General features: G+C 42.4%; 4 protein-coding genes across 8 annotated transcripts in view; all 4 read left to right on the top strand.

Annotated features, from left to right (window-relative positions):
* Positions 1 to 23,572, top strand: part of hoxa3a (homeobox A3a) — a 43,872-nt gene that overhangs the window by 5,466 nt on the left and 14,834 nt on the right. The window contains exons 1-3 of one of the 5 annotated variants that reach the window (XM_069516950.1): positions 6,503 to 6,557; positions 12,908 to 12,993; positions 18,487 to 18,614. The gene's annotated coding sequence lies outside the window, so the exon portion shown is untranslated. Of the gene's footprint in view, positions 1 to 5,845; positions 6,558 to 12,907; positions 12,994 to 18,486; positions 18,615 to 23,572 lie in introns of those variants that run through there. The other 4 variants (XM_069516947.1, XM_069516949.1, XM_069516951.1 and 1 more) reach the window with 4 other exon arrangements.
* LOC109647865 (homeobox protein Hox-A7) lies at positions 120 to 5,692 on the top strand. The gene is made up of 2 exons (XM_020113674.2): positions 120 to 3,340; positions 4,195 to 5,692. The coding sequence occupies exons 1-2, from the start codon at positions 2,977 to 2,979 to the stop codon at positions 4,497 to 4,499; spliced, it is 669 nt and encodes a 222-aa protein (XP_019969233.1). The 5' UTR covers positions 120 to 2,976; the 3' UTR covers positions 4,500 to 5,692.
* On the top strand, positions 6,564 to 12,535 carry hoxa5a (homeobox A5a). The gene is made up of 2 exons (XM_020090487.2): positions 6,564 to 10,544; positions 11,139 to 12,535. The coding sequence occupies exons 1-2, from the start codon at positions 9,887 to 9,889 to the stop codon at positions 11,387 to 11,389; spliced, it is 909 nt and encodes a 302-aa protein (XP_019946046.1). The 5' UTR covers positions 6,564 to 9,886; the 3' UTR covers positions 11,390 to 12,535.
* On the top strand, positions 18,608 to 22,136 carry hoxa4a (homeobox A4a). The gene is made up of 2 exons (XM_020090490.2): positions 18,608 to 20,477; positions 20,996 to 22,136. The coding sequence occupies exons 1-2, from the start codon at positions 20,060 to 20,062 to the stop codon at positions 21,322 to 21,324; spliced, it is 747 nt and encodes a 248-aa protein (XP_019946049.1). The 5' UTR covers positions 18,608 to 20,059; the 3' UTR covers positions 21,325 to 22,136.

Here is a 23,572-nt window from a genome sequence, read left to right as displayed (position 1 = left end):
TTATTCTGACCGCGTATCGAAAGGGATTATAGTGGTGTATATCTGGAATCGCGAATTTCTGCTGCGCAAAAAGAAACTATCACGTATAATTTGCATCGCAAACAATTATCAATGTTAACGCTGTTAACACAGACACGAAAAGGCGTAATGGAAATTTAGGATATTTGGATTCTTAAATCAACATTTGACTCAATTTAATAAGTATATGCATGTACTTAAATTTGTAGGAGATAAACACACACACACACACACACACACACACACACACGCACACACACACGCACGCATCAAAATGCACACACGTGCAAGTGAATATCTGGGTGTGTGTTTCTGGATAGGGGACAGAGCTGCGTCTTGGCAGAGGATGTTGTTAGCTGTATACAGCCATAAAAGACAATTACCGCTATAACCTTTTATGGGGTGCAAAGCGCTGCGAGGCGAGAGGACGCAAAACAAAAAAAGACACCGAGGGCTTCGACAGCTGAAGCCCAAAATAATGCAGCCGATGTGGCTGCACTCAGATATGACATGGCCTCTCAGCCTGAAGCTAGCGCCACCTCCACAACCGGATCCAACAGTATGAACAAGCCCATTGTCAAAGAGTGTGATGGATTACACATTTAGGTTCATTTTTGTCTTTTGAAAGGATGACATCAAATAGATAATCAAAGGGTTTTCGGGAAGAGCTCTACGTCTAGTTTTAAAATATGACCTCCCTGCGTAATGCTGCTTCAAGTCTCTGCATGTTGGGGAAAATATTTGGCACAAAGACATGTAACATATAGGCTACGAGAAGCAGCAAATGTGGCGTCACCTGGAGCTGCAAAGTCACAGCTCTGTTTTTGTTCACATTAAGGGCCGCACCGACACGGACGTAGACGCGTATATTGTTGTAGTTAGAAGGTAAATCGGACTTTGGCACAACTGAGGTGCTGTTGTGACGCGTTAGGAGACGCAGATGGACCAAACTTCAAAGACTCGTCCAGAGACAGTGCAATAAAACGCCTGGTCTGCTGCACTGTCTGGCATTCCAGTTTTAATGGCTTTATGACCATCCAGACACAATTAGGCCGTTTCCAGAATGGCACCCATTTGTTTTTTTCTTCCCTTTCTGTGGGACTGCGCCCTGGACAAAAGGCCGAGCGGAAATGATCAGCTTTATTGGATTCTCTCCGTCGGGGACACGCAGGACTCACGGTCATTTGGAGCGATCCTTTGTTCCTATACCTGGGAACCTTCCGCCCTCTGCTCCTCTGCTGCTTGAGGAGAAGGAGCAATAAAGCCGTAGCAGCTAGATCCAAACACAGTAAAAGGCGTCATATAGATGCTTCTATCGAAATATATCTGGATCAGTCTGTTAAGACATGATGCTTTGCGTCAAATAACAACTGAAAAAACAAAATCGCGTATGAGGACCATTTCTTTCAGTCAAATCTTGTATTTTCTGCCAGATTGCAGCAAAATGACAAAAACACTGCTGCCTACCTACCATGCAGTTCCTTCCAGTCACCAGGGAGTGGCGACACTGTTCCACAACAACAACAACAACAACAACCACACACACACACACACACACACACACACACACACACACTACTTTGAACGCTGCTCTCGACTGATCCTGCTCCGGGGAACAAACTGTTGTAATATTTTAAGGCCCAAAATAATTTACCATAATAACACACCTCTGCAGAGTAAGAAGAATGTAACAAGCATTATGACGCTCACTGACTTTGTCCTCAATTAGTAGCTTCTCTCTTCACTGCTGTCTTTCTCTATTGGGAGGTTTTACAATGGTTTTACAGACGTAAACAATCTCAAGACAAATTACCCTGTTTATTAAAAGGGTTATAAACACTACCAAGTAACCTATTTTCCCTCAATGCGTTTATTCCTGTATAATATGTAGATATTGTACTGGCATAAGCGTTCCCAATGCTCAATCTTCACAACAAACGTTGCAAATTTATATTACATAGTAATAAAAGCAATAACAAAATCTAAGTATTAGCCTAGTAATAATAATCGTGACAGTAATAGTTATGGCAATGAGTCATAAATACCAAGGATAATAATAATGATCATGACGATTTTCTCCATGAAATTCTGTCTGTCTTTATTTTATTCTGTGTATTGCAGTAATACTTTTTGCCAAATTATTTTCCATTGATTGAGCATATAGGTAACACTATCATTTATAACAACAATACTTCTACTACTACCTCTAATAATAATTCTAATAATGATAATTATTGTATATTATTTGCAAATAATATATAATAATAGTTCGTGTAATACAATAACCTATTTATAATTCTGCAACATTTTCACTGTTCAAATCTAAATGTGGAATCTAAATAATTAAAACCTAATTGAAATACACAGCGTGTTTCTATATCTTATCATATGTTATCTGCGTTGTTAATATCATGCATTAATAGTCAGAATGCAGTGTCATGCGTAAAGGCACAAGTACGTGTTTTGAAAAGCAAGAGAAACCTTTTATAAAATAAGTTTATTTTTTCTATTTATAATAATGGCTATTATGACAAACTGCTGTTCAGTTGTTATCGTTTACTGTTAGTGTATTTTATAATAACCATGTATGTTTCAGGTAAATTAAAAGCTTTGGAATCGTTTATTAGTTGTAAAGCGCCGGTAAGAAAAGTAATATCAATCCGTGACCTTAAATTACGCAAATCACCTCTTGATCAGTGGGATTGTGTGAATTTCTCTCGTGTGTGTTTGCTTGTGAAGTGTTAATCCCACTCTGCAGTGCTGCGCCATCATGAAATCCGTCTCTTTCCGCTGATTGGCTAAGAGCTGGCCAGGCCTGAGTCACGTGGTGAGTTCTTTTGGTCCTGAGTAAAAATGGGGTTTGGTGTAAATCTAGTGTGTATTGCTGTCATATATCACGCTACCTCGTAAAAACGACACTGAGGATTCTGAGCCAACAAATCAGAGAGGGAAAAAAATATGAGTTCTTATTATGTGGATGGTCTTCTTAGCGCATATACGGCGGCTGCTCTTTTTCCGAATGCGGAGCGGGCTTCTTGTCGTGCTGGATCCAGTGGAGAGGACTATGGCTCGGCTAGGAGTGCTGCGGCCATTGCGCTCACACCGTCCCTGTCTGGAGTCTACAGCGTCAATAATGCAGTATACCAGGGCCGCCCCGTGTTTACCTCGGGCTACAGCCAGGTGCACGATGCGCACACACTGCACTGCAGCCCGTTTGACCAGAGCCGCATATTCACCGAGAGCTGCCGCAATCCGGGGCCGGGACCCCTCACCTCTCCGCCGGACAAACATTACCGCTTGTACCCCTGGATGAGAGCATCAGGTATGTTCTGATACTATGTCATATGTGCCTGTGTTTCTGAACCCTCGGGTCAATGCTTTCACAAAATATTGGGATACTTACACTGGCCGTTAGTGGTTCAATTAATTTCGTGAAGCCATTGGTGTTGCATGGAAAGAATCGTAAAACTTTTATTGCGCAACTAATGAGTTCTGCAGCCATAAATTCATTTGGCCAGCGCTTCTGTGTGTTCAGTACGCAGAGACCTTGCCGCTGGGGGGTTTCTCTGCACTCCTATTACTCTTATAGCCTCTTCTCCCCTTTGTGGTTGTAAAAAAGACCGGCCTGTTGTGTAAATCAGTTCCCCCTGCACTCTGCAGCTCCTTTCTAATTGGGTCTGCACTGCAGAGGCTCATGGTGTTTTCTGAAACTCGTTCGTACATTGTTGGATCAATATGCACCAGTATTATCGGCCACATAAAGAAGTCAGGTGGATTTAAAATCCAGGCCACTTTGAAACACAGACATTTGTTATGATTTTGAGAAGGTGTTGGGTTGTAATCTAATTACTCATGGCTCCTTCGGTGTGCACAACAGCACTGGCTTTTAATTGGAAAGGCATGCAGAGTATCAAAGGAGACATAAGCCAAACACCCCCAGCAGGAGTACTCTAAACAGATGCTGAGAAGTAAAAAAAAAATCCTCTCCCCTACTGATTAGTGCGTGCGTAAAATATGAGCTACAATTAATTTCACAAATAATCACAAATTAACGAGACTAGATGTTTTTATTGGTAACATCATTAAACACCACTTTATTTAACTGTGATTCTGCATTACATTACATTCAGAAAATAACATTTTTGCAAGACCGCTCATGCCTCTTATCTTCCACAGACCCAAGTCGTAAGCGGGGGCGACAGACCTATTCCCGATATCAGACCCTGGAGCTGGAGAAGGAGTTCCACTTCAACCGGTACCTGACCCGCAGGCGGAGGATCGAGATTTCCCATGCTCTCTGCCTCTCAGAGAGACAGATCAAAATCTGGTTTCAGAACCGCAGGATGAAGTGGAAGAAGGACAACAAGGGCGAAGCGGTGCCAAACGACAGCGACACCCAGGCTGTGTGCGAGGCCGGGGGGCCCGAAACCGAAGACACCCGGGGCCCCGAGGGGCTGGAGTCAGAAACGGCTGCAAAGTAAAGAATGAGTCAGAAATTTAAAAAAAATCCGAGCGTGAATGAAAGCAACACAGTGTTGAATATGAGTTATGAACAGAACAGAGGCACCATTCATTCACGCCAGCTTCACAAGCTCATTAATTGAATGACAGCTTAGGGTTAATGTAATAAAATTTAACAGTAGACAGTATAAAATCTGCATTTCATATTTATACTGAAAATGCTTTTAAAGAGGCTCTGCATGAAAGAGTGACGTTAAACTACCTATTTAAACTCTATTTTTCTATGCGCAACACCTGCGTAAAATGAACCTGATCATACTACTGAAACAACATTCCTTGAACTAAAAACTACCCAGTTTCTACCAGATCATATCAAAAACACTGACGAATTCCAAATATCTCGAAATGTGTTGTAAATTAATCTAATCTACCTACTCCATTATTTTTTTCCCTCGCGGTTATGTTTCTAAAGGGAACAAATACAATATTGTGCGTAAATGTGCCTTACTTGAATAATGCAATGTTTAGTTTTTTTGTCTCCAACTGCAATGTAGATGTTTAGTATGGCTGTAATATTATTTTTATGACCCCTTAACTCATTAGAATAGCAATATATATCTATATCTATATATATCTATATATCTATATATAGATATATATATATATATATACACCCTGTCCTGCATGGGCCACCATGAGGACACATGTGTTTATAGTCTCGGATGACCTTAGTTTATGTAACCTACCTCACATTCCCACATGCTCATTACATTGTAAACAGGAACACACTCATGTAACTGTTTTAATAGTCTTAGCTGTGCACTGAGAAATCGCTGGCATTTTTTCACCTAAAAAAAAAAGTTCTTCAGGCCCAACATTTCATACGTGTTTTCTGACAATACCAATAAGATCAAATGACTGCACACGCTTTTTTATTTTGACATGCAGCGTCACATTTCAGTATCAGGTTCTTTCTTTTGACAATGTAAAATGGGTAGACTACTTCATACAGCACTGTGCCAATACTGTGATATATTTAGAGATTTGTTATGTCGTGAAGTAAAATGTGAACACATTTATATATATACTAATATATATATACTGATATATGTATTTTAGTATATATATATATATATATATTCTAAAACCTCTGAGAATGTCTTAAATTTGTAAATGAAAATATAATGATGGAATAAAATAGATTGTATCTGCAGATTTTTTTGCTTGGAATATGTGCACACTAATTATTCTGTAACCTCCACAATTATGGTGGTAATAATTACGTGCCGGTCTGATGCTGTGATGATGTGTCCACTTAGTCCAGTGTGAAGTTACACATAATGAAACATGTTACGCAGTCATTGTGATGGTTGGCTAAACGCTGGCGCTGCAGGGGAATGTGAGCTATGAGGATGCGAGATGGGGCAAGCTGCGTGATGAAGGGGAATTACTGTTGAACTCTACGTTCCCTCTTTGCTCGGTAAGATGGCGCCTGACGGTGACCTGCCCCCTTCTTTCCTTCGCTCTTCCTCTCCCTCCCTCTCTCCCTCCCTCCCTCCCTCCCCGTGCAGGGTCATAAATCCGTTGTTGTTTATGAAAATTTACAACATGGCAATACAACTTTACGACGCGCCTCAGCCTCCTATTGGCCGCTGCCTGGTCACGTGGCTGGGAGCCGTGAACATGAACTTTTTTATATATAATTTCCAATACCAGAATAGAGCAGCCTTTTCATTTAACGGTCTCCAGCTTCCACGCGGCTGTTTCCCCACCAGCGACCTTCTGCAGGTTTTATACCCCTCACACCTCCCTGGGTTTGGAGTTATGTAGGTGATTTTTTTTTTTCGACGCACGGGAGCTTGTCTTATTAATAGGACTGGATCGTTCGGTTTCCGTGGCTCTGACGCGTTTTGGCACGATGAGTGGAAGGAGCCCCGGTGCGCTACTGACCCCAGCGGGAGCCCCGATGCGCGTCCCGGGACTCAGCTGGAGACTCTCCCCCCCTTGTCACAGCACGTCTGCACCTGCCGGCTCCCTCCCCTCCACCTCTCCTGTTTACAATCAGAAACCTTCACAAGGTAAGATATGCACAACTCACCAGTCTATTGCATGTTTGCATTTTAACTATTTCCATATACACGTATAATGAGCAGCGTATTATGCAACTGTTGCGCCTCATTTCATTTCTGTCTCAATGGTGAAACCCTGTGGAGGAAGTGGTTTCACGTTACACTCCATATTGCTGCGATAATAGCAGAGGCTGCTCTTACTATTCTGCAGTAAAAAACAAACAAACATCCGGTTTTGTGCACAGGTATTATTTTGTTGTTGCTCCTTCCCTTGGTTCTAGCATGCCATCTAGACCGTATTTGTTTGTTGTTGGATTTGAATGCGGATGCGCTCTCGGCTGCCAAAGCCATGGGGTGAATGGTGGGGAAATGTGCTCTTTAACGCCCTCCTGTGGAGACACTGGGGGCTTTGTGCTGGCAGCTCTGCCCGTTTTGCTGCAAATATCTGTGGTGCAGACTGGATATGGGACATGTTTACAGTCTTAGTTTTAACATGTGTGTCCATGCATGGTGCCTTTCTGCTTCATATACATATGAATTAGGGCCCTTTCTCACTGAACAGCAAAATGGCCAGAGAGCAAAATAAGGTCATTTTTGGAGATTGTCTGACCTTTAATGACTAAGTGTGTGTGTGTGTGTGTGTGTGTGTGTTAAACCAACACACCCGCAGGAATGTCCCTGCAAGGGGAATTTAACATATCTGCATTTTTGTGTTTGTGTCACCTTGCGAGGCCATTTTGTGACACTGCGGTGATTTGTTTTGTGCAATCAACTATTCGTGCGTCAAAGCAAACTCGTTCTGTGAGGAGCTGAAATGCAAAGTATGAGCTGCTTCATTTTGCAGGATATAAATGATGCAAATGTGATCGTATGGTAAATGCATCCAACAGAATTTCCATTTTCCATCTCTGCATATAACATTTGTCCCTTTCTGTGTTTTTTTTTTAATCCTTTGTTGTGAGAAAACCTACAAACATGCTTCGTCTGGTGTTGCGCTGAATTATCCTCTTCTTTGTGTTGGGAATGTGTTGGTTGCTGTTATTGCTGCTCTGCTGAGTCTGCTCGTTGGGTTAAATAAAATGTCATAACTATCCACAATGTGTGCGCTGCCAGCTGAAGTCGTGTTGCTGCCGTGCGCAATAACGCTTGGGCAGAAAATTGAATTCAGATTTTATGGGTTTTTATCAATGTGCTCTAAGAGTTAGTGGTGCTAGTGTGTGCGGATGCCTGCAGACTGCACTGCCCTCCTTTTTCTGCAGCGGTGACCTCTCCGCTCCCAGCCCGACTAAATCTGACAGCAGTGCGCACTCACTTCTTTCCTCCCCTTTCTTTTGCTGCTTCTTTAGTTCCTGGGTGTGTCCCTGCCCTCGGCTCTGGGAAATAATTTTCGTGGGAACTTCGTTGCCATTGGCCAGCCATAAATCAGCTGTTGAGAGCGTGACTTTTAAACCAGCACACACATTGTGTATAGGTCTCTAACTCATATGGGCCCTGCAATGTTGGGAGCCCCGGTATTTCACCCTTCCTCTCATGCACCGTGCCTTCTGGGGCTCTGTTGCCGCAAAGGGCGCACATACCTGGAGCAGAATAAATCTGCAGCTCGCTGTTTTTGTCAGTAACACAGGATCGGGCTTGTGTTTGAGGTTGGGGGAAAGGTGCGGCTCTGGGGGAATTGTATGTTGGGGGGAAACAGAGGACAACTCGCTGCCTTCGAGAGACTAAAGGTGCCATAAAAATTCCACAAGAAGAAAAGCAAACGGAGAGCGCTGGAGGAGGCGTCTCAAGCTCTGCTTTTCTGCTCTCATATGGAGATTCTCACACGGAAAACAGTCGAGGGCTGATTTACACTTTCCAATAACTGTAGACCTGAACCTTACACAATTACGCACAGTTGGGCAAATGTCTGTTGACGTTTTGAAAGGATTCTTTTGACATTTCTGTTATAAAATGTATTATTACATTTTTGCTATGCAGATATGTAAATTATAGACGATACCATTATCTTATAGTTATACTGTAATATCGCATCCAATACATTTTCATTTTATTTTTAAATGGAAAAGGAGTGGATAATCAAAGGGAAGCGTATTCTTTGCAACGTGAAATACACATCGCAAATGGCAAAATACAATAAATATACAGGTTTATGAAACTACTTTTACAAAAAAATCTAAAACGGTCTTTTTGTTTAATGTTTGTGCACGTGGACTTTCGAATGTTGGGTTCATCTTAACCAGTTCTACTTTCTTTCAAAAATATATATTTATCTTAATTTTGTCTTTTGTTTTTGTTACATTAAATGCTCCAGGCCTATTCACCGGTCTATAAAAAGAAATCATTTGTTAGTCATGGTCTTGAGATGGTATCTCATAAACATACTCAAAACAAGAGCTGCAACACATAATGGTGACTGTATAAAAGTCACCATGACAAAAGATTCGCGGTTAAATCAGACCGAAATGGCGTCGGGTTACGCGCAGAAGACTGGCAATATATCCCTTAATGTCTGGTATTCGGCATCGTGAGATTTTAACCGTGTTGTGTAGACAGTAAAGTGAGTTCTGTGTTAATATATAGTTCATATTCACAGATGTTCATTTTTAAAAGTGGCACAAAGGACAGGCCTCAATCGTCCCTGTGGCTTCGTTCGGTTATGTTATGTTTAGCTTTTATATTTCTCCAAAACGTTTATTCATGACTCTCACACATGTGTTTGTTCATTTGTTTTATGATTATAAGAAACAAATGGTGAAAGCGCATCGCACTTTAGAACGGGCCTGTATTCTATTAACTGCACAGACTGTGCGCACTTATCGCACATCATAAAACGCAAAACTGGTCCTGATCGAGTTATTCCTGCGCACAGTCCTCGCAGAGATTGTACTCTCAGCATGTCACTTGTTGTATTGTTTAGGAGCCCGTTGGTTTTTGCCGCAATGGTCGTTAACCTCCGGATGACCCCGTGCGGAGCCTACGCCTCGGAGAGCGCCGCAGACAGGCAGTGCAGCAGTTCAGCCAGAGGATGGCGCACCACGACAATTCAAGACACTCGAGCCCCGGCTCCGAGCTTGCCCTAGCCACGAGCACACGGAGGCGCGCCTCCTCCACATCCCACCCAGTATTTCCTGCGTGCACGAGTTTACCTCTCGAGGTCACCAAGCAGGATTTACGACTGGTCAACAAAAGCACGTGATTCTCTGCCGTACCCCATATTTGGGTGCCTACGTAAGAGAGAATCAAGTCCATGTCCCACTCATTTCCATAATTCATCATAAATTGTGCAAGGGTGCTATAGGACGCGCTAAACCATAAGAGCCACAAATCAAGCACACGGGTTTATGCTATTTTACCTGCAAAATAATAAAACAACAACAGCAAAACCTGCAACGAGCGAACGGTGGAATTGTCAACAAATGAGCTCCTATTTTGTGAACTCATTCTGCGGTCGCTATCCCAATGGCGCGGACTTCCAGTTACATAATTATGGAGACCATAGTACGGGAAACGAGCAATACAGGGACTCCACAGCCATGCACTCCAGCAGGTACGGCTATGGCTACAACGGGATGGACCTAACAGTTGGACGCGCCGGTGACGGACACTTTGTAGGCGGCGAGCGCACACAGGGTTACTCCCCGAGTCACTCAGCGGCGACGACACCCTCCGTAGAGCCGGTCAGGTACACCCAGTCCACCGGCAGCACCGGGACCTCGTCTCTGTCCCCAACACCTGACCCACTGCCGTGCTCCTCGGTCGCGAACTCGTCTCCCGCCACCGAGACGCATTCTCAACAGAGAGCCGTGAAAAACTCCATAACGACCCCGTGCTCGAGCTCGAACGCGGGCACTCTGCTGCTCGGCCGGGACTGTGCGTCCAAAGCTTCCCCCCTGGACGACGAGAAGCCCGCGGGGAGCGCACCGACAACTCCTCAGAATGTCACCGACTCGTCACAGCCGCAGATTTATCCGTGGATGAGGAAACTACACATAAATCACGGTAAACTGCTTTTTATAAAACGATCTTGCATTGATTCTACAGACCTGACTCTGTGTTAATGTTTAGAAAGAGAGGAATCACGTTGGAATCTTACTCTGGCCCTTTGTGCCAAAAACGATTATCCGGATCATTTAAAGATAACATCAATAAATTGACTTTGTTATAAGGAAGAAGTTGCGCCATATATGCGTTTCTCACCTGTTTTTGTATAATCACTACAGTCAGAACCGCTACGGGACTATTTTGTAACATAACATGATATCAAAATGAGTTTGAATATATTGGGATATGAGCAGAATGAACTAATTTTGTTATATTTTAATTGCTAAAATATCATATTTGTCATCCTTCTACTGAGTTAATTTCTTTACTCGAGATGCCATTGTAAATGTGTATGTATTTAACTTTGCTATTCAATCTTTGGATTGAGTTTAGATTGTGTTAAACAGCTTTTTAAACTGTATTGTGTGCCAAGTTGTTATCCCTTTCAGTATTGGCCAATATAAAAAATGCGTAATAATTGCAAAACAACAAAAAAAGTTGTGTTTTTGGTGAATATTTTCTACTTTAATACCACTCTTGTTTTTCCACAAGATCTGGCAGGACCCGAGGGGAAGAGAGCCCGGACTGCATACACTCGCTATCAGACCCTGGAGCTGGAGAAGGAGTTCCACTTCAACCGCTACCTGACCCGCAGGCGGAGGATCGAGATAGCCCATGCCCTCTGCCTCTCAGAGAGACAGATCAAAATCTGGTTTCAGAACCGCAGGATGAAGTGGAAGAAGGACAACAAGCTGAAGAGCATGAGCATGGCGGCGGCAGGCGGGGGAGTCTACAGGCCCTGATATCCAGTTCCTGCAGCCCTGATAACGAGCACTATGAAAAAAGAATAAAAAAAAACTAAGATTGTCATATCAAAAAAAGTGCAGAGACTTGTTGACGGGCAGAGTGCGGGACAGGGGACACCCCACACAGCCCCACTGTATGTCCAACACCGGTCCCCTTATATTCCTTAACATTATTTCCCCTTTTTATTCCCACTGTGGTAATGCTTATGTGCGTAAAGAAAAAAATGCATTATGTACAGTTCTGTCTAGATTTAGAAAGGAAAAAAAGCAACAATAAATGTTTGTTTAAATTATTTCTTGTTTGTTCAGACTGAAAAAAAAATCTACAAAATAAAAAGCCTTTAATGCTACCTACCTACCAACCTACCCACCGCAAATAAATCCAGTAAAAGTTGTGTGAGCATTCAGAGCAACAAAAGCCTCTTATAAAAAGAGGTATAAGGGTTGAGCTGCCTTTGTGTTTAGCCTTCGATTTCTATGTATGTACTGTATATGTATGTATTTATTTGTTGATGTGTTGTCCCATCTTGTCTGACAAACTTGCTTCCAAAAGTAGAGCCAGCAGAGTACGTATATAAGCTTTGTGTGGTCATTGTGTGCGTTGTGAAACACATGTATGGACAGAGGTGCAGACTCAGTCTTGTATGTACAGTAGCCGTGCCTTCTATCTTTTATTTTATTTTAATTTTTTCGTTTAGCAAGAGCTGCTGTTGGCGTTGTTCACCTGGGCGCAACATCTTAGTATAAAAAAAAGTGTTAAGTCTTTGTTTTGTAGCAGTTTTTTATGTGGAGGGTCCCACGGTAAATTCCATTGCCTATGTGTATAACTCCATCGTGATAAAGCTTTTTTGTAAATGTTTTTCAAAGACTGGAAGTCAAGAATATACTATAATAATAAAGATGATGATGGTCATTATAATAAACTTTCTACTGGAACGGCAACGTCACAGTGAGTCCACGTTTTTGTAGAAACATGTTTGAGACCTTTTGCGCATTGCCACGACGGGAGAGAGAGAGAAAAGCTCCACTTTTCTCCAAAAGTCCTGCTGGTCACTTTTGTGAGCTGTCAGAAATTGTCCCTCAAGTTAATCCTTGCTCGAGCTCAACAGGTCCCCCCCCCCTTGAATGAAAGCTTCTAGTTTTACTCACCTTTCTGTGGAGCTGGGGGGCTTTTTGAGGGGGTCCTTGGCCACTGACAGGCTCCAGGGGCCGGGTGTCCCCTTTGCGCACGGACTCCTGGGCTATTCCAGGGGACTCAGCTCGACTTTTCACGCTGTAAACTTTATTAGGGCCGATTCTGGCTCTCTGACATTTGGGTGCTAAATGAATGGGGGGTTTTGTCTATGAATTAGATCGTAAAAATCATCCAGAGCGCGGCCAGATAGGCTCACTGGCCATAAACGGTCACGTGGTGGCCATTAAAGTAAGTTTTATGGTTTTGGGGAGTTGACAGTATATTGCACATAACATATAATCGCACTGACGGCGAGGCTTCGTCTGACTCTCTCTTTGCAGGCTGTAAGTGTTACTTGACCGATACAGACCTTCTCATTTGCTCAGTATGGACCAGACGCTGCCCAGGATGAGAGCCACGTCTCTGGGTAAGTTTCTGTGGACTATCCGGTAGCTTGAGAACAGCCAGCCTGCGTTAAACAGCCGTATTATTGTATTCGCTCCCTCTATCCGTCCCTATTAGTCCATTACACTAATTTGTCAGTTGTGCAGTGCTGAATACTGGTCTCGGCAGATGTTGCGCAGGGTTGGGTCCGGCTCATGGCTATTTAATTGCTTCCTTCCCCGTGTAACTTGTTTCCCTCCATCTGTGGTGTAACTCATAATCCATTTTTACATGTTGGATAATTATCTCTGTGTCCATTTCCACCCCCACAAACTTCGAGTTGTTGTCGTTTTATTACGTTGGAGAATTCGCAGACCGTGAGCCAGAAAGTTTCCAGGAGGGGTGTCTGCGTGTGCGGAGCGTGTAGATTTCCTTGATAAAGTTAAATGCCAACGCAGGCCTTACACATTTACAGTTAGATCCGCATGATTGGGTTCTGTGATGACTTTTTTTGGAAGTTGTGGGTCCATCCCTGGAAAAAAGGAAAAGTTACAGTTGTTGTTTTTGCTGCAGCGCCTGATGCCTGCGCCCCACATGTTTGGCACCACGTATGGCTTCAGGACGGGCTGTAAACAGTGTCATGTAAACACAACACGGGAACAAACAGCAGCAGGGAGACATCTGAAAAGGAATTCCGTTTTGTGTCAGCCGAGTCGTTTTGTGTTTGGGGTTGAAAAGTTCAGATGACCCCCTCAGAAAGAAGTCACTCTCGCTTTGTGCTGACCTCTTGTCCGATCAGAGCCGGGGCGATAGCGGCCACCAAGTCCAGAGGTTAATGGTTCCAAAATAGTAAAAATAGGATGAAAAGTAGAAAACTTGGACTTTTCTTTCCACCATTTATGAATTTATCATTTTTGTTTTTCCTGGCCTTTTGAATCTGCTTTTATGAGAAGGATGTGACTCATTGCGTGTTTCTTATCTGAACGTTTCAGATTAAATATGCTCAAAGATAAACAAATAATTTGAGAAGGGATGGATATGTCCTGTAAGTTTTGCAGCCAATAATCAGGACAATATCAACTCAACTGTTGGATTTGGAAACATTTTAGGCTGCCTTCCTATCACTTTGACCTAACTATAAATATTAATCTTTGGTGTAAAGGTCCACTTCACAAAGAAAAAGTTCTTGACAGAAAAAAAAATATTTCTAACAAATTTCAATGTTTACTTTTCACTGCAGAACTAAAACGAACCCAGAACTTTTAATGACTTCTGACTATTTTTCTACCGAAGCTGGAGAGAAACTGTATTTGAAATTTCATCACTTTCAGAAGAAATTTTCTTTCAAACAAACACATTGAAAATCAATGGTTGCATTGTTTGTCAAAGTCGATCAATCTGAACGACACTGCTGAAAACCCTCATATTGCTTAAACAAACGTTGTGCATTGCTATGTAAAGAGGTCACCAGCTTAACAAAATATGGATTTATATTCTTTCTGGAGAGAATGCGGCTATTTGGAAATTAAAACCTTTGCCAATCTTTCAAAGGGAGAAATTTGGACAGGGCCCCATGTGCGGCGCGCTGCCAGGCGGGGAGAGAGAGGGAGAGGAGCGCTGTGTAGGTTCATCTGGAGGTCAGCCACAGCACCAAGATAAATCTGCATCCTCTCAGAGCCACCAGCAGAGCTCGCTTTAGGCCAAGTTCACTGTCACCCTGCTATATGGAGAGAGGAGAACCACTCACACATCCACTGCACCGCGTGCACACACGGCTTCACGCTAATGACACGTTTGCTTGTCATTCCCTATAAGCATAATGTGTAAAAATGAATTTACCAAAGGCCTGAGCGCCTGTGGTAACATGCAGCACTGGAGGAAAGAGGCTGCGCGGTGAACAGAGAGGAGGGAGTCTAACTTCGAGTGTTGCCTCCAACAAAGACTTTTGGCTGCTTTGCTTTGCTCTATAACGCTAATGAATGATTTGCATATTTTACGGCCCTATTAGTCTTAAGTGGGAGCCCATCGGATTGATCATTCCACTCCCTCCTTGGAAACATCACAAAGTCACAATTGCATTTCAGGTCTTGTGCTGGCATCTTCAAACTAATTATGAAATTCATGGAAGCGATGGTGTCGATGGCGAGAGGTGTACACATTGTTGAAATGAATTTTTCATTTCAACAGATCCACAGATCTCTCTGGGCTGGGACTGATGAGAGCGAGATAGCTGCAGGAGAGGAGGAAAAATTGGGGTCAAGAGTTTACGCGCTGAACAAGTCTCAGTCATCTGTTCAGTCGGAGCTTGATGCCAGCCTTATAATAGCGATCTTGACTCTCCACACAAAAGAGAGAATAGCTTTGAATTACATATGTGGCACGATGCACTCCAGGTGAACCCTGGAAGCGCAGTGACCTCGCGTTTGGAACCGGGGGAGGGGGACCCCCCTCCGCCCGTCCCCGGCAACAAGATTGAGTGGCTGGCGTTTTATTAGGGCGGTTGATTGGTGAATTTCTTTTGAATAAATTGCATTTGATATGTTTAGGGACGAGGGCAAAATTTGCATTTCGAGGATTGATACTCTCGACCCGGTCACAGGGTAATGGGAAGGCCCAGAGCCCCCAAACTGTGCCCCCGGACCCCTTAAAAAACATTTAGCCCCTCTCTTCCTGATAAGCTGAATAGAAGCCCTTTAAGAAAACAGAAATGGCACAGATGTTTTTGTGACACACAGAGAGAAAGCTTGTATTATATATATTTGTATATATATATGTGGCAATATGTTCCATGTACATTTTATTTTTTTACAAGGCCTTTAAAACGCCAATGAAAAAAATGCACATTTTTAGATTTTACCTATATAAAATATAAAACATTTGGTTGTAGGCGTATGAAAAAAACACAAGTAGAAACGATGGCTGGTAACAGAAAATGTATTTATTTCCTTTATTAACGCTTTAAAATCTCTCTTAATTCCTACAACAAATTAAGTGCAAACTGCAACATAACACAGAATCCTAACAAAGAAAGACGAAAGAGAAAATAGCAAAACATGGCAACACTTTCTGTTCTGTTATTTTTGAAAAAGGCTAATAAAGCCAGACTATATTTTCAGTGTTGATTGGAGCTTTTTTAAATTGCCGTATTAACATGAAATTGTTAGAAAATAAGCACCCCCCCCCCCCCCCCAAAAAAAATAATCTCCAAAGGTTTATTTGTTAAAATTCAACACATTTATAGAAACTCAGTATCGTCCATGTGGCGTCCACACAGTACGACATTCTGCGCTTTGAAAATGATAAATATTTGACTTAAAATACAAAATGTACAAGAAATCAAATAACATGTATCAGATGTTTGCTGAATAGTTTTGACTTTTCTGTCGTTTTGTGCCTTTTTTTTATTCAATAACCAATATTCCACATATTTCACTTTTAATAATATTCATGATTTTCACAGTTTTGGTTGCACATCGTCTCGTAAAACGCACAGTTTGACTTATGTAAACGTTTGCTCACAGTTTCTGCAGCAGCACAGACGCACAGATTTCAGTTTTTGTTTTTTTTGGGAACATGAGTTGCATCGTTATTGTTTGAAAACCGAAAATTAAGACTCGTTGATTTCAGCTGCAGAAGCCTCCATCCTCAGAGGAAGTTGTCCGTATACGCTGGATGCGTAAAGAATCGAGCTGCTGTTGTCCCCCTCTCCGGTGTTCTGTTATCGCCTTGAAACTTCACTATATTATAAATCTAATCAAAGTTAGCATCTGTATTAAACCCAATGTCCAGTCCTGGATGGTCCACCTCTCCCTGTGCGTATTTGCCGTGCAGCAATAAATAACAGATGTAAAAGGAAGCTCACACGTGACACACTGTAAAAAAAGAAAAATATTTGATTACCAGTGTTTACCTATATCATAAATATTTCCATAAAGATAAGAAAGGTGTTTTCTAGGCCGAATCCTTGGCTCATCTGGGAGGCAGGGAGGATTTTTTTTGTGCCGGCCCGTCACGCAGGGGCTGCACACACAGACAGGAGACCTTGTGAGAGCAACATGCAATCTGTCACCATCGTCACAGCACTTCTCTGATAAACTAAATTTACAGTAAACTGTCAGCATGATGCATTTATCTTAAATAGACCTTCACTGCACAGTGCATGCTCTGACAGGGAGCTCCGTGATCTGGAATTGTTAACTTACTTTCTCCTATAATAATAATGATGAAAATGATACAACATGAGCCTGCAACGGATTCAGTTGAGGGAAATGTTTGTTTAAACCTTGTGAAAATTATTACCATTGTTTCCAGATGCTGCCTTTTTGTCCAACGGTCAATTGGATTGTTGTTATCCTATTATATTTTTTTCAATAAGCTGCAGTGTTTGTGAGATTTCTAGATGCCTTAATGCGTCTTTACGCACAGCACAGCAGCGTATTGCAGGCCTATCTGAGATAACATAGGTGTTTGGCTTCTTATCTAAAGTGCCTATTTTGTAGCTCTGAATAGTGTCTTTATGATAATGTTTTACTAAACCACGCAGCCTAAATTTAAAGAGAAAAAACATATATAGTCCATAGCAACAAGTGTAGAGAGCAGAACTATTCACGCAAGGGTAAGTTACAGTAAGTGGATAATAGCCTGAATGACCTGGCCCATATTTATACAGGAAGTATAATAGAATGGCAGCAGACTGTAAATTTAGATATCATGTGAAGACGTCTTACCGCTGACATTATGTTGACATATTGCCTCTCAGGTGGTCTCTCGGCCATACGGATACAGTGGATATATGGTAGAAAGTACATCATCTGCCATTTACAATGAGTTACGTTGGCTGTAAGATACACAGGACAGCAGCAGCAGCTCTGCCTCACAGCAACACTGTGCTAACATGGAAAAAGAAAATCATTTTTTAAGAGGAGTAAAATGGGGGTCTTCCTTTGGCTGCATGCGTAAAAGAAGATTTCACCTGTTTTGAGTCTTCAGCATCAGCACATCCACAAAATAGAAATTCAAAGAATGTGAAAGAAAGAAAAAAGAAATGTGTTGAATGTTAAATATGTGAGTTGCCTGTTCCTGTTTGGAAGACCACCACTCTCCATTTCCCCCTCGTAGCTCGAAGTGGGATTTTTCCATATAGTTGTTGGTCTTTTTACGCATTTTAAAATTCCTCTGGGGACCATCCTGGGTGCTGACCCCTCGCTAAGTGCTCCCCAACAGACCCCGCAGAACTGAAGTCCAAGTCTGGGGTGAATCCCAGGTCACCGCGTCTAACAGATATGAAAATGTCGCCTCTTTGGAAAAGAGGGGGCACGCCTTGTTGTTTAACAAAGACTGTCAATGGGCAAGATTAATCAGAAACAAAATGGAAACGGTGTCACTTTGGGGTCAGGCAGAAGTTATCTCTGTTTAGGGGAGCGAATAGAATAGGGGAGGACCAGGAGGAGAAGAGAGGAGGAAAAAAAAAGAACTGGAGAAAAGAAAAGAAAGCTTTCAATATTTCCGAAGTTTGGCCTCTTGTTTCTCCATACAGAGGCCTTGTTGACGTGGACAGTGTGGATCAGCTGCCGCATCTTCAGGGGACGCACATACAGTGTGACACCTCGGACATGGAGACGAAACATCAGGACCTGGACGTGATGGCAGATGGCGCAGAGCACGGTCAGACACTTTTATTTTCTTCTCTTGATAAACATGTACTTACTAAAATTCAAACATTTGAGTTTTTTAAATTATATTTAGATATATTTGAGCCACATACAGGACGAAAGCAAGTTTTTGGTTGTAATTTTCCCATAAAAAGAGTATTTTATATTACCATTATTGTGGCTTTGAGTGACTATTGCTAGTTAAAGCATATATTTTCACTGCTATGACGCAGGACAGTTTATGTAATGATGCTTACAGTAAAGTTTTGCTGCAGGAGATTGTCTTATCCAACATGTGTCAGATTTGTGTGGACATGTCGAAGTTGTTGGGAAATGTTTCTTGTATATTTTAGATTATATTCAGATGTAGATGGTTTAATTATACATGAGGTTGTCTGCTGTATGCGGGTGTTGTGGCAGGCATCTCTGTTATAAATCCTCTGCTCGTGGTTTTAAATAAAACCCCACGGTTGGTTTTGGCCTCTGGCTTTTTACGCAGGATCCATGTCTGCGATGCGTTTGTCCAGTGTTTGCATGAGCTTGTCAATGGCAGTTAACACAGCACAGCTGATTAATACGGCAGTGCGCTGTGTGTCAGATGAGTTCAATGTGGTGTTGGAAGACTAAAGAGGCTAAAGATGGTTTGGAATTGTTGCCACGTCCTGGTACATTTCAAAATCTGTCTTTTCTCTCTTTGAAATCAGCTGTTCTCAAATGTATGAACATGGTGTGAACTGAAAATGAGCTTTGTTCACGAGCACAGCCGTGCGTCTTGGGTTTCTTCTGTTTATAAGAGAGACATAACCGGGTTTCACTGATGCACAGGTCATGTGTTTTATATGCAGCCTCGAATGTCCGCAGAGCAGCGGCTCGTCAGTGCTCGGGCAGGAGCTTGTGCACTCACTGTTATCCTTTTTACATGATTTGGATATTCTTATATTGTGCATTTACACTTTTTGTTGTTGCATAAGCCTATTTTTTATTTTTATCTTCATCCTTTTTATTTGGATGCATCACGTGTGATTCAAAAAACAACATATTTGTGTCACAGATTGTCAGAAACAGTCTTTTGTTTGTGAAATCTGGATTTTCTCAGAGCTGGATTTTCACATTCACTGTCTTTCAGAGGAGGATTTTTTTTCTTCCACATGCAGGAAAGCCTCACCCACATAAGTTTGGCCTCATGCAGTAAACAAGCTAGTTGATTGGTTTTGCTTTATATACTGTGATTTAATAAGGAAAACACCAACGTAAGCCAGTCCGACCAGCGCTGGTGGTACCAGTGCCATGCTTTCCATTGGTTCCTGTTTACATGATGCCCACAGGACACGCGGTGATTGGTGGCGCCTCACACGTGACCAGGCAACTTTGTACATTTGACAGGGAGTAGGAGGGTTTTGTGGAGATCAGAAAAACGACAGCGCGATAAAAATTAGTATTGTTGCACTTCACAAATTAATGACCATGAGTTCCTACTTGATAAACTCCAACTATATCGAGCCGTCCTTTCCTCCATGCGACGAATATCAGCAGAGCGGATACATCCCCAATCCCGGTGATTACTACGAGCGGCCAAAGGATACGGGCTTCCCCCATCACGACGAGCCATCCTATCCGAGGTCAAACTACACGGAATCGGGATACGACTACGGCAACGTCCCCGCCACCGGACTCGATGATTTCGGCGACGGGCACCACGCACAACCGCAGCCGGTTCCACAGAGCCACGGTCCTCGCCTCACCGCGGCCCCAGACGGTGGCGCAGGAGCAAATGCCAGCAAAGACTGCAGCCTTGCCAGTGAGGTATATCCCGGCGTAGCGAAGGGCAAGGAGCCGGTAGTCTATCCCTGGATGAAAAAGGTCCACGTTAGCAACGGTGAGTTATCGTCATGTTTAAATAGCAGAACCACTGAGAAACAACCGCTGGAACACACGCCAGCCCATTGAGGCAGCACTAGTAGCAGCCCATACAGCAATTTACGACTATCGAGCAGCAGGGTCGGTAATTAAGGACCCTCGTAAATTTTATTGCCTATGTTCGTCTGTCGGGGCCATGTGCCTTTGTTGCTTTTTAACCCAAACTAGCTCCGCCACTGGAGCCGAGCCAAACTGTAATATCCAACCCCGCTGTTTTGTTAATCATTTCTAAGCTTAATTTGTCCCTGGATGCGGATGCTTGTGCACTCGGCGTCTCCACATTTAAGGTCATGTTCGTAAACTGAGACAGGAGGACAGAATAAAACAAACAGAACGGCTGCTCTTTCACACAAATTCCACAAATATATTTTTTTCAACCTCTTAATGTCCAGTGGAGGGACTATATTGGTTTGGAATAAACGCCAGCATATAACACCTGCTTGCTTGCCTATGTGTGGCTGTTTTTTTCCCCTCCAGTCAATCCCAATTACACTGGAGGAGTGCCCAAGAGGTCCCGCACTGCCTACACCCGCCAGCAGGCTCTGGAGCTGGAGAAGGAGTTCCATTTCAACCGGTACCTGACCCGGCGCAGGCGGGTGGAGATTGCGCACACTATGTGTCTGTCTGAGCGTCAGGTCAAGATCTGGTTTCAGAACCGGAGGATGAAGTGGAAGAAGGAGCACAAGCTCCCCAACACCAAGATCCGCTCCTCCACCTCGGCCTCAGCCTCGGGGCCCCAGCAACAGCAGCAGCAGATCAAAACAGGCCAGCAGCTTGTCCCCACGCCGTGCACCGCAGGTCTATAGTGCATGAACGAACCCCACCCCACAAAAACCCAATCCAGACTGAGATGGCAAATAACACAAGTGGGATTTGTTGGACCAATTCTCAGTATTTTACACACATGGTGTTCTCTCTTTCACCTTGCCTCTGCCATTGGGCCCCTGTCACGTCCTTTGTACCCTTTCCCTCTCCGCTTGTCCTTGCCGTCTTCATATAAGCTTGAAATTCACCTTTAAATGCCACGGTGGCAACTGAAGTGTTTATATATTTGTTTATTATTATGACAGAAGGATTACGCACACTCAACCATAGGACTTGGATCAAAAATGTATCATTACAGTTAAAATTGAGTGAGGTAAAAGTACGTTTGAGCTCATTTTTATATGTTCCTTTTTTGAATATTGTTTTTTTTTCTGTTTTGTATTATTGCTCATGGAAAGTTCTAATATACTTGAAAGATATTTAGCGAGAATCTATAGATGCCTGTTTAGAAAACCAGGCGGCTGTTTTAGAGGTATGGCATCAGCCAGAGTAACAGTGTAGTTTGTGTGTTTGAGTGAGTTGGTTTACTGTTGAATGTAGTCCAGGTGACTTTCACATTTAATGTACATAGACAAATCATAATGAAGGCACAATAAGAAAAGCATTTCGTCCAGTAGAATTATGTTTGTTGGTGTCGTAAGGTGTAGTTTTATTTGTGCTAGTGCGTCCCATGTTGTGTTGTTGTTCTAAACTGTGAATATTTGTATGTGTTGTCTCAGTAATGACCGTTGTGATGTAGGTTAGTGTAGGATCAACTTGTCCTTGTGAAATAAATATGTACTTCACATTTCAAGCTGACGTGATATTTTGTCACTGCATATACTGATTTGATTTGGGCGAAACATGCTTTGTTAAAGCCGTGCGTAAAAATCCAATATTTGGTGCTTATCTTTTTAATGTATTCCCAATTTTTCAGAATTGCAATCTCAAACCCAAACTATTTTATTTTCATGCTGTTTATTTCCCTTTACTATAGTGTTATTTGAACATTTAAATCACTTGTCCAGTGTTTAGAGATGCGTGCGTAAAACTAATGACGTGTCTGAACATTGGATAATTTACTGCGCTACACTTTGAAAATACTCCATAGATCTTCTTTGACGCCATCTGACTGTAATAAAAGACAATTAATAACAGTTTATGGTATTTGCGGAGAGGATTAATTTGGTAACCGGGCCGCAAAGTTGCACAGTTTCTCCTAAACACATATTTGTACTAAGAGTGAAAAATTCTAATATGTTCAGGTTATGAGTACAATCTTTTTTTTTTTTAAATAACTCGAATTACAGATTTTTTCAGTTAGGCTCTTCTAAAAAATGTATCACTTTGGATACAATACATCCCATAAAATGTGCTCTTACACCATATTTTGAATATTTCAATGTTCAACTGGATGAATCACGTAAAATGTGCACGGTTGTCATGCGCATTTTCATGGATTTACACCAATTTTAGAAGAAATATCAGGTATAAACTGTTGGATCCACATGTTACAGGCATTTCTAATGTCACGAATATTAATCTAAATTCCAAATAGTGAAATATATCCGGCAACTCATATTGTTCTCATGCGACCATTATAAGGAGATCTCAGCCAACCTCAGTGCACCAGGGTGTGAGTGTTGGTCACTACCTGCTACATCCAAACAATAGAGAGTTCAACCAGGGGACACAGCCAGCTCTGGCCAATCACCGGCCCGGAGCACTTCTTCTGACCCCTGACCTCTCGACACACACAATGTTCAGACCATACATCAGCACCGAGACCTCCACGAGCCCTTTTTCTTTTCATTTCAGATTTTGCCCAGAGACAGCACAGAAACAAAAACGATGTTTAGGTGTGAATCCGACCCATGAATTTCCCCCAAATTATTCTTGGAGACAGCTTTTCTGCAATCCATCACAGAAACACCCCTGTCAGGCCGCGCACAGAGGGCAGATATGAGCACATACATGCTGGTATTGTGCTTGTAATCTTCTATGGCTCTGAGTCTGCTGTAGTAACGATGGTGTCTTAACAAATATTTAGTCAGTAACTGGATAATAAATCGACTGACAATGTATTTATTAGTAAATAAGATAACATTTACATTCACCACAATAGCCAAAGTAAAAAAGTTTACATCTTATTTACGGGATATTTAATTGTAAGTCATCCATTTCTTAAACGCACATCTCTGTGTAGCCTGAATAAAACGAAGATGACAACATTTGCTGCAGAAATGTTGC

Source organism: Paralichthys olivaceus, chromosome 20 (genome assembly GCF_024713975.1).
Source record: "Paralichthys olivaceus isolate ysfri-2021 chromosome 20, ASM2471397v2, whole genome shotgun sequence".
NCBI lineage: Eukaryota > Metazoa > Chordata > Actinopteri > Pleuronectiformes > Paralichthyidae > Paralichthys > Paralichthys olivaceus.
The sequence above is the reverse complement of the archived record's forward strand: the minus strand, read 5'-3'. Positions and strand labels throughout refer to the sequence as shown.

Bases quoted from the DNA above. Each gene is read 5' to 3' on its own strand.
- LOC109647865 (XM_020113674.2), top strand. From the start codon at position 2,977: ATGAGTTCTTATTATGTGGATGGTCTTCTTAGCGCATATACGGCGGCT. The intron at 3,341-4,194 runs GTATGTTCTGAT...TATCTTCCACAG, and splicing joins CCCCTGGATGAGAGCATCAG to ACCCAAGTCGTAAGCGGGGG.
- hoxa5a (XM_020090487.2), top strand. From the start codon at position 9,887: ATGCTATTTTACCTGCAAAATAATAAAACAACAACAGCAAAACCTGCA. The intron at 10,545-11,138 runs GTAAACTGCTTT...TTTTTCCACAAG, and splicing joins GAAACTACACATAAATCACG to ATCTGGCAGGACCCGAGGGG.
- hoxa4a (XM_020090490.2), top strand. From the start codon at position 20,060: ATGACCATGAGTTCCTACTTGATAAACTCCAACTATATCGAGCCGTCC. The intron at 20,478-20,995 runs GTGAGTTATCGT...TTTCCCCTCCAG, and splicing joins AAAGGTCCACGTTAGCAACG to TCAATCCCAATTACACTGGA.